This window comes from Lates calcarifer, linkage group LG4 (genome assembly GCF_001640805.2).
Source record: "Lates calcarifer isolate ASB-BC8 linkage group LG4, TLL_Latcal_v3, whole genome shotgun sequence".
NCBI classification, from domain to species: domain Eukaryota; kingdom Metazoa; phylum Chordata; class Actinopteri; family Centropomidae; genus Lates; species Lates calcarifer.
In genome coordinates this window covers 1063780-1074498 of record NC_066836.1, presented here as the reverse complement: position 1 = coordinate 1074498, position 10719 = coordinate 1063780, and the positions used below count along the sequence as shown (strand labels likewise).

The 10719-nt window shown below is 44.3% G+C and overlaps 1 protein-coding gene across 14 annotated transcripts in view; it reads left to right on the top strand.

Annotated features, from left to right (window-relative positions):
• The first annotated feature begins 2937 nt into the window (after positions 1 to 2937).
• dlg1b (discs large MAGUK scaffold protein 1b) overlaps positions 2938 to 10719 on the top strand; it is an 85635-nt gene continuing 77853 nt past the window's right edge. For 9 of the 14 annotated variants that reach the window (XM_018689770.2, XM_018689769.2, XM_018689767.2 and 6 more), the window contains exons 1-2: positions 2939 to 3833; positions 6376 to 6507. In XM_018689770.2, coding sequence (XP_018545286.1) covers positions 3815 to 3833; positions 6376 to 6507 — 151 coding nt within the window. In that variant the 5' untranslated portion in view covers positions 2939 to 3814. Of the gene's footprint in view, positions 3834 to 6375; positions 6508 to 10719 lie in introns of all 14 variants that reach the window. The other 5 variants (XM_018689756.2, XM_051070219.1, XM_051070218.1 and 2 more) reach the window with 1 other exon arrangement.

The following is a 10719-nucleotide window of genomic DNA, read 5'->3' as shown; positions in this document are numbered from 1 at the left end:
GTGAGGGGACCATGAATGTCTGGACTTCAATTCATCAGCTGGATGTGAAGTCGTTTGATAACGTGTTAGTCCAGAGTACTCAGCCTGCCCAGGGATTCAAACCCACAACCTCTCGCTCATCACTGTACTGCTGTAACCTCATTAAAAGGACTTGTTGATTGTTCCCGGGGTGCAGGGCCATCTGTCCATTCAGAGACACTGTAAGCCTGCTGCTGTTTTCATCATCAGCCGGGTCAGCAGGGGACTGAACGGGATTACCCAGCATCCTCTGCACCAGCAGCCATCCATCCATCTAGATTCCATCCCCAAAGACAAATATCCAAATGGGAAAGACGTCTTAGAGTCGCAGTTTTATCTCTGAGTCAACTTTTAGGTCTTAAACCCAGGCTCTAACAAACACTGACTGGTTTTGTCAACTACAGAAACTCAAGGCTGCTGAAAGGAAACTTGACAAAATGCAGATCCTCTGCAATGACTATGCTAATTAGCACATTACATACAGCGATAGTTAGCGACTGTTCAAGCAGGTTTCACTTTCTCTCCATTGATAGTTTGCAACTACGTCCTGAACACTGACCCCACACAGTCCAGACGTATACTGGCTTTGACCTGGTTTGGTTCACTTCTCAAACTTGTGTTGACTCGTAGACTCAGGTGACATTCATCAGACGTGTAGTTGGTTTATAGCCTAACATTAGCTTCTTACTTCAAACATCAGAACAGTGGTGTTCATCTGTGAAGATGATCTGATCAACTAAACCTGAAGGATCAGAAACTTTAGCTGCTCACTGTTTATTTCCTGTGGAGGAACCAGGCTGAAGCTAACTTCCACCTCTAACACCCCAAATCATCCATTGCTTAGAATCAGTGGAATTCCCCTTTAAAACATAAAGTTCCTTTAATTTCTGACCCACGTTTGTCACTTTCTACAGCTGTTTAATTTAAAGCATCACAGCACCTCGACAGAAACACCGAGCCTTCAGACGCTGCGTCAAACATGTGGAGAGCAGGATTTATCTGTGTGTGTGTGTGTGTGTGTGTGAACTGGGCCTGAGTGCTGCTGTCTGACACTGTAATGTGATTACTGCACATGTCATGTCAGTTTTCATCCCGATCTGGACAACATGCTCATAATTAATCTTGGCATAAATCTGGACTTTGGCAGCCTGAGCCTGCAACACATGTTGCAACACACACACACACACACACACACACACACACACACACACACACACACACACAATAAACACATGCACATATGCACAATCACACCGTAAATACACAAATACAAGGCTCAGACACAGAAACACACACACAGCATGTGGCTCAGACTCAGTCATGAGCGTTAATGCTGCTGGTTCAACATCACATCCACTGAAAACAGAAGAAACTCGTCTGTGCTGAAATAAACAAAACAAATCATTATTCACCTGCAGAGGAAACACCTCAGCAGTTATCCTCTGCAGTGAAATCATGGGACTGTGCAGCTGTGGAGGGAAGTTTGAGAGCTCTGCTGCCCCTGAGCAAGGCACCAAACCCTCACCCCTCATGTCTCTGATTGACACCCTGTGCTGCAGTCTGACAGCTCTGTCCTGCACTGATGGACTTTCTTTTTTACAACAGATTTTACAACACTGATCTAATCCTCACAGCTTCTTGGAGCTGGTGTGATGAGGGCATCATCGCCTCTCTGTCAGTGACAGACGTGATAAAAACAAAACACATGCAGCTCCAGGTCGTCCGACCTGAACGACCTGGACTCTGGGTCTTAATGAGCTGCTTCCACAGACGAACAGAAGTTCTGATCGGCCGAGTTTGATCCTCCTCGATCGGTCCTGGGGACGGTGGGATGGTGTGAGAGCAGAGCTCTCCTCCTCCTCCTCCTCCTCTTCTTCTCTGCTTTAATACGACGAGGCCGACACTGGAGGCGAGGTCATTCATTAAACATGACTGTCTAAAAATAAAGGCCTCCTCCTTTCACCGGAACTGCTCTCTTTAATCTGGGCCACAGCTCTGAGTGGGTCTGCATCGGCACATGAGAGACGACATGAGAGACAAAGAGGGACAAAGAGGGACGCTTCACACAGGAGGAGGAGGAGGAGGAGGAGGAGGAGGAGGGGGTTCATCTTCATCCTCACCAACGGATGGATTAGCACTTCAGCAGGGGTCACTGCCTGACCTCTGACCTCTCTCTGTGGACCTCACATTTAGATTATTTACACATGTATGTGACTGTTTATTAAAAAATGATCCATAAAGTTTGAGTTTTTGAATCCTATCTAACATGGACTGTAGCGACAGACAGAGAGGATGATTACAGAACAACAAGAAAACAAAACGTCCTAATTTAGATTGAATTAAAAACACGTGGTGCGACCAGGATACAGACTAACACTGAGGGAATAAACACTGTCAAACTCCAGGAAATAAATCAGCTGTTTCTCTTATTCCTCCTCCTCATCTCCTTCATCCAGATTTCTCCTCCTCTGTTCATCCCTCTCTTCTCCCCTCCTCTTCACTCTCTGTCTTCATCTCCTCCTCCTCCTCCTCCTCTTCCTTCCTCATTTTTCATCCTCGACTTTTTCTGTTTTCCCTCTTTATTTACTTTGAATTTTACCACCTCCTCTCCATTTCCTCTACTCCTCCTCCTTTAATCATCTTCTCTCTGTCTTTTCAAGTCCTCCTCTTCCTCTGCTTTTTCACTTTTTCATCTCCTCATCCTGGAGTTTCTTTAACTCTTATAATCTCACCTTTCACCTCCTCTTCCTGTCTTCTCTCAGACTTTCACCTTCCCTCTCTCCTAATCTTAAAGTGCCTCCCCTCCTCCTCCTCCTCCTCCTCCTCCCTCCTCGGTCTTGTAGGTGAGCTGTATGATTGGGCGGGCAGGTTGGAGGGGTAGGCTTTTGGAAATCACATGGTTCACATTTCCATCTCCGTGAGACGCCATTTTGGGAGGAAAGTTTGGGAATTTGTAGACCTGGGGAGGTGCAGGAGGAGAAGGAGGAGGAGGAGAAGAAGAAGGAGGAAGAAGAAGAAAAAAAGAGGAAGGAGAAGAGAAAGAGACGAGGAGGAGGAGGGATTTACTCTCTGAGAAGTTTGACACGAATGCACCGCGCAGGCTGAGTGCAGGGGAATAACATTCACACAGAAAGTGTGCGGACCAGTGCGGGATAAGTCAGAGTGGGTTTGAGTTGAGGTGATCCGGATCCTGGACTTTGGACTGTTTTATATCATTTCTGTAAAACCCACCCGAGCTGATCATCAGCCTCCACCACAGCAGCAGCAGCAGCTCATGCATGCACCGCCTGTTTTTTTGCACGGAGTTTGGTCCCAGTTGGTGAAAGCCTGATTCATACTTTTTTTTTTTTTTTTTGGAACAACCAGCCGTGTGTCGCCACCGCGGTCAAGTTGCGCGGTGCACGCCGGGGCAGGGAGCCTCTGTGACGGGGAACTACAGCACGGAGAGTCGGTGGAGGGGAACAGACACGGGAGCTCGTCGCCCGGCTCCTGCTCGGCTCTGTGATCTTACTTTGAACCGGGACTCCTGCCCGTGTTTTCTGCTGGTTTCCCCCGGAGACCTGGCGGTGTTATTTTCGTTGGACGTGTCAGTTTTCCCCTGACAGGGAGTTTGTTTGTCGGAGGGGAACTTGGTGTCGTCGTGGAGGGATTTTCTCCGACTTGGAGCGGTGACAGCGGGGGTTTAACTGCCGGAATAATCGATCAAAAACAGCCTGTGTGTGGTGGTGCTGCTGGAGGAGGAGGGAGTGTATGTGGCTAACACGGACCTAGCTCCATTACCGAGCCGAGCCGAGCCATGCCAGTCAGAAAGAAAGGTAAGCCGCTTTCACTTAACATATCAACTAGCAAGCTAGCTCGGCTAACAGGCTCTCCTGCTGGGAGAAACTCCAACCGCAGCCTCGTTTAAAGAAATAAAAACACTTCAAACTGACCCGGGACACATTAACACGAATATAACCCGAGCTGGAGATGGCACACGCGGCTTATCTCGGCCTCAGTGAGCCGTGCCGAGCCGTGGCAGGCAGGTAAAGTGAGTTAAAGTATGGCTAGCCGGTTAGCCACGGTTGCTAACCAAGTTGTATATGGGGCACCTTGTCTGGAGACGAGCCCAACTAAAAATAAACTCTAATATTAATGAAATATTTACAGGGTCTTCAACAGTCACAGCGAGTCCTGAAGGAGGTTAACTGGACAATTCAGACAAATGGTTCCCACTTATTTCTGACATTTATCAACTTGTGCAGTTTTACTTTTATTCTGGGAAAAAAGTCTGATTTTCAAATTGTGTCAATAGTGAGTTAATAGTGAGTTAATAGTGAGTTAATAGCAGCCTCATTCTATTTTACCGCCCACAGTATCAGTACCGGTCTTCCACAGGGACACTCAGCTTTGTTGTGATGAAATATAAAGTTTAAACTCCAGTTTTTGCACCATGAAAGTCAGTTACATTAATTTGTGTGATATTTTTATTATGAAGTGAAATTTAAATACAACTCTCATCAGTTATTTAGTTTGTAAGAGTCAGAAACTCCATCAGAAGCTCTCTGAAGCTAAAGTGTTAGTTTTAATTCTCTTTGAGCTGATTATTATTGTTAATTATTATTGTTATTCAGCTTCCAGGAGGATTAAAGCTCATATTAATAATCTGTGAAGTATCTGCTCAGGGTCTGATGAGCTGTTTCAAAAACTGAGTCATAAACTCAAACCAGGACGATCAGCTGCTCCTTTTCTGTCCTGCTTGGTCTTTGTGTTAAAGTGTGGTTGTTGCTGTTCAGAGCTGCTTATTGTCCTTTCTTAATTAAATCTGTTTCTTTCAGTTAATTAAATCGTTGTGTAGTCTCAGAAACCGAGGTGTCGTCTGCTGACGTCTCGTTTTGTCACATTCAGTTTCTGATGCTTTAAAACAGACAATGAGAAAAGCCTTGGTGCTGTAGCTGAAAAGCTTTTCCTCATTTATTAAAAACTGTTGCTGATTAATTTTCTGTTGACGTATCGACGGCTGAGCTCTGAATAAAGGTCAGTGTGTCACAGAGGGAGACGTCTGATTCTGCTGACCAAGAAATAAAACTGAAGAGAATCTGATCAAATGCTGATGTTGACATGGAGACTCTGCAGGGTTTTAATCGTGGAGATGTTTGTCTTTTATTTCACAGCAGTTAACACAGGTGTTCCACAGTGTGACCTCTGACCTCTCTAATTTAACCTGCAGAGTCGAGCTGCACGATCACACTGAATTATAATCAGGATCATTTCTACACTCACTCATAAACCCTCGATTCAGTTCTTCTCCCAGGTTCCTCAAAGTCCTTGAAAAGTCTCGGATGCAGGTTTGATCATCACTGATTCCTTCTCATCTGATCTGTTCTCATTTTAGTTTTGAGTTGAATTTCCTTGATTTGATTTGACCTGACGCTTCACTCTGATAAACTGACCAATGAAAACTCATTGGTCAGTTTATCAACATAAAATTAATGATTAGTTATTTTTAATTGCTGATTTATCACCTCATGTTATTTCTTCATTAAAAATACCACAGAAAGTGTCTGTTTCCAGCCTCTGACTCAGAGGAAGTCACTGTGTCTTAAACTTTTAAAGTTTTCATTTTTATTATTATTATTTTATTTACTGATTTTGTTTTTTAAATCTAAATGAGTCGGTTTCTTCAGCAGCAGAATGAGACGTTTTCATGATCCAGAGTTGACCTAATGTTTCCCTCTGAGCTGAACCTCATGCACTGACCTGATTAATCAATAATATTGATAAAAGGTTAATTATTTTAAGTCATTTCCATTCAACAGACTTTTAAATCTCATCTCGCCTCTGAACATTTTTTACTTTTATATCCAACAGTTTCTAAACTAAATAATCAGCAGACTGTAATGAAAGTGATGTTTAGGTGCAGCCCAACAGTCCCAACCTCTAACCTTTTCCAGGTCCTTAAAAAGTCTTAAATAAAGTCAGGATTTTTCAAACCCTGAATGTGAATTGATTGATTGATTGATTTTGAATCAGAAGATTGTAAGCACTAATCTGACCTTTTCCTCTTTGCTGAACCTGAAATCAGACTTTAAAGCTCATTTATCCTGAAGGTTACAGGTCAGATATTGGTGTTTTAGTGTGCAGCTCTGATATCTGCAGGCAGTCAGCTCCCAGCTCTGAGGGATTATTGCAGCAGAGGAGCAGTTGTGGCTCGGCCTGTCTGCTCAGCTGAAGCTGCACTTTGCTGCCATCGTGTCTCAGATCAGTTTTCATCAGTCGCTGAGGCCCAGAATGAACCGGCAGCAGCGACTGCTCTGCTCTGTCGTATCCCCGCCTCACCTCTCCTTCCTCCTCCTCCTCCTCCTCCTGTCGTTTCAGACGCACAGCGAGCTCTGCTGCTGCTGGAGGAGTACCGGGCCAAGCTGAACCACGCCGAGGACCGGCAGCTCCGACACTCCATCCAGAGGGTCATCGACATCTTCCAGAGCAACCTCTTCCAGGCTCTCATAGGTACGGTCACGGCCTCCTTAAACACCAGAAACACACAAGCTGCACAAGGTCACCACTGACCTGGCTCTGTTAGGTAGCTCTGTAGTCCTGGAAAGTCCCGATAAAATACACAGAAAACCTTGGAAAACAAGGATAAACTGTCTCAGCACCAGAAACTTATACATGAATAAAAAAACTCACTTTAGATATGGTGTAAACACAAAGAAGAAAACGATCACCTGTAAAAGTCTCCAGGATCAATTCAGAGCTGGATTGTTGTTGGATATGATATTTAAAAAACTGCATTATTGCCACATTGACAGTAGGAACAGACAGTGCTGTGCAGGATTTAAACAAACCTGTGAATATAAACAGTCACAGTTTTTCCTGGAGAAGCTAGAAGCAGCGTTAGCCTGTAACACAGACCCTGAAGAGGACTCAGTGTGTGTTCAGGTCTCAGTCAGTTTCTCTGCCTGAATCTCTGTGGTTCAGAGTTTTTAGTTTCACTCCCGTGTTCCTGTTTGTACTCTCAGTACCTCAGTACCTCAGTATCGGAGCTGTGTTAGGTTACTGCTGATGCAAACACAACCGTTCAGGAGTAAACACAGCAGTTTGTGGTGTTGCTCGGCACGACTACCCCCCCCCCCCGGAAACATCATAGAAAACCCCTGTTAGCTGCCTTGTGTTGATGCTTCTGGTGGTAACTTCTTAAATTAGTCGTGAGGAGTGTGGTGCTGTCTGCATGTTTGGTTGGATGTGCAGAGGAGAAGCGACTCTCTGATACTCTCAGCTCAGGTGTTTGCAGAGCGTAAATCTACCAGTGTTGCTGTGTCGGCCGAGTTTACGCCTGCTGACAGTGCTGTCAGCAGCCCAGCAGGAGAGACACTGCACAGTGTCCACGCCCAGATACAGTCCAGTTTACCTGGTCCTGGTTTTGATGCTGCAGAGTTCAGGCCGTGTTGTGAACCTTGAGAAAATAGTAAATCATCAGGACAGACGCTGGAGTGCAGAGTGAGAGTTATTTAGAAAGATAAATTCAGGTCAGGCCTTGTTTTCGTTCTCTGATATGTGTTGATTAACCTTTACACCCCTGAAAACTGCTGATGTAATTCTTCATTGAAGGTTAAATATCAGCCGATGAACGTCAGTAAACTGATGATGTTTAAACAGCTCCAGTCGACCTCTACGACCTCGTCATGTTTAGTGGATCTGTAGGAAAGAGTCGGGCGTCACAGCGGGGCGAGAGGTCGTAAAGTTTATCGGTGTGTTGGTGAGACTGTCTGAGTACGCAGCAACATCTGGGAGAAGGAAAAAAGAGTCTGAAGGAATGAACTCAGGGCACTGGACGGGAAAATGACGACTGTGTCAGTCTGCAACTAACAAAGCTGGGTGTAAGATACAGATACTTTCATTTTGTTGCCTTATTCTTTGATTAGTTGTCACCTGGTTTAAACCCTCAGACAGCTCTGTTGCCCAAACCTAGAAACCCTACCTTTAATGTACATCTGTGGTGGACTGTCATGTGCCCAGATAAAGACTTAACACCAAAGCATGTCTGCAGATATTTCAGTCTCTCCACTAATAAAAAGATCACAGCTTGATGAAGACATGAGGGAAACACACCAGCTGAAACTAGCTCAGTAAACCAGAGAGGAAGGTGTTCAGAGTTAAATCCTTCAGGTCAAACGTCCTGGAGGACGAGCGTCGTCCAAGGAGATTTGATCGGATGAAGGTCGGCGTCTGTCTTCACCCAGTCATATCAGTTCATCCTGTTAAACAGCCTGATGAATCAAAGTGTGATAAATGACAGCGTAACGAGACTGACAGCTCTTAATGAGCTCTTAACGAGGTCTTAACGAGCTCCTGGGCTTCAGACACTTAACTCAGTTTTTTAGCAGTGTTTCAGTTTGTCAGAGTGTCTGTCTGTTGAAACTGTTTTAATCTTTAGTTGGATTTCCACAAAAAAAACACTAATAATTTTTCTTGGAAGAGATGAATCCTCTCTAATGAAGCAGGAGTCACCCTACAGGTTTTCCAGCAGTCAGCGTTTGCGTGGTTGTGTTTTCATGTGACAGGCTGCCAGCTAACGGGACCTGAGTAAACGCAGTCACCGCTGCAGGGTTAACGGACGCCGAGCAGCAGGAATGTGGTCCGATCTGTTTGAGATTCCCAGGACTCGCCTTTTTAAAAGGTTGGGAATCGTACAAAACATTTAAGTCCTAACAAATACAGAAGAGAAGGAGCTAACACAGTGAGAGACAAATTAATTCATTAAAACAGCACAGATGCACTTCAGGTCTCATGAATGCAACATCTCAGTCATGCTGTGAGCATGACTTGAAATTTGGCACAAACGTCCACTTGGACTCAAAGATGAACTGATAAGAATCTGGTGGTCAAAGGTCAAAGGTCAAGGTCACTACAACCTTGCAAACTTGGCTGTAACTCAAGAGTTCACGCGCTAATTAAGTGCAACGGGACTGGTGGTGATTCTAGTTTTAAATAGCTAGTTTAAAAACCCAAGCCCAGCTTCTACCTGTGCCTTTCAGCCAGAAGCAACGTTACTTTAACTAGTGCTGCTGTCAACATGTCACAATAATGTAAATATTGCCACTGTAGCTGTAATTTATCTGTTTATCCACATGTGATTGGTTTTTTTTTTATTTAGCAGAATTTTTAAAAATAACTGAAACATTTTAGTGGAAACACAACTGATCCTTTGTCCCGCCCCTCGAGTGCAGACCAGCCAATCACAGCGTAGCATCGTCCAGCTCCCATCAGGGTCTGAACACTGTTCGTCTCACACTGTTGACTGGGATTTTTTCTGTCTGGTTTTGTTGATTAAATCCAGAATTAGACAAGTCCGATCAGGTGGGAGCAGAAACCTGCGAGGCTAACGTTAGCAGAGTTAGCATTAACTAGCACTTCCATGCTACTCTAGCCCCTGAAGGTGTACTGAATGATTTTAACAGTGAATAAAGACCAGCACTGCTTTACAGGAGCTGTGATGCTTCACCTTGCTGCCGAGTCAGTTTGACGACAGTAGATCCTTCTCTCTGCTTCTCTATGAAACTAAAAATCGGATAATACTCTTCAGGGAGTGCAGTTATCCAAGTCAGTACTCAGTACATTAATCACGTAATGTAATCACTTAGTTTGCTTTGTGTCATAAGGGAAACCAGCGTAAAGGAAACTAGTGTCACTCATTAAATGTTTATGAGGCTGAGTGTTCGAGTGGATGTGAACCTTTAAATTGGTCTCTTATACATCTCACAGTTATTAAATCCTTTAATTACTTCTCTTAGCACCAGACCATCAGTTTGATTTGATATCAGGGTTAATTTAACGTTATAATACGAACGGACTCACTGGTTCAGGAGGGAGGAAATGCTTCTTAACGACAGCGATGGCTCGATTCTTTTGGTTTCTGTTCATTCTGCAAACATCCAGTGGAGTCGTTCCTGCTCTCAGCATCTTCATCACTAATAGATGAGTGGAAATCATCAGTGAGAACTCAGTGGCCTGGTTCCTGCTCCCATCATCTTCATCTTCATCCTCCGTTTGTTTCCTCTGCTGCTTCAAGCACAGTCACATCAGACTGATTATTAAAAGAAACATCAAATAGATTCACACCTTCATGTTTTCATTGGTGGATCATTGAGGAAAATGACTCAAATGTTAATAAACTAATTGTTTCTGCTCGACCTGGCATCATTTCTTTATTCTTTGTTGCCTCATAAAGAGGTCCTAGAGTTAATTTGATTTAAACAAATTCAGGCTTTAGTATATTTTGTTGGGCCGAGGATTGATTTGTTTATGTGTTAACATTTAGTCATTTTATCCAAAACAACTTACAGTGAGGGACACTGAAGCTTCAGAGCAGAAGGAGAGCATGAAGAGCTATGAACTAAATCTGTTCAATAAGACAAAGAGCAGGAGGTAAATGAAAGAAGTTGACAGGAGGTGTTAGTTCAGCATGTTAGGGTGTGAAAATAGAGCATCCACCCATAGATGGTGATGCCAGACAACGATCCTTGGAGGAACACAGTGTCTGAGTTCAGATCCAGAAGTGTCTCTGTCGGCAGCAGCAGAGACCTGGGTTAGATTCAGGCTCCCATGGGTAGTTGGTGAAGGTCATGTGACCTTTTAGGTGATGAACCGTTGACATGTAGAGTGATGCAGGGATGATGTATGTTTGTAGTCCAACCCTGAAGTTAGCATCAGCCTGGTTCC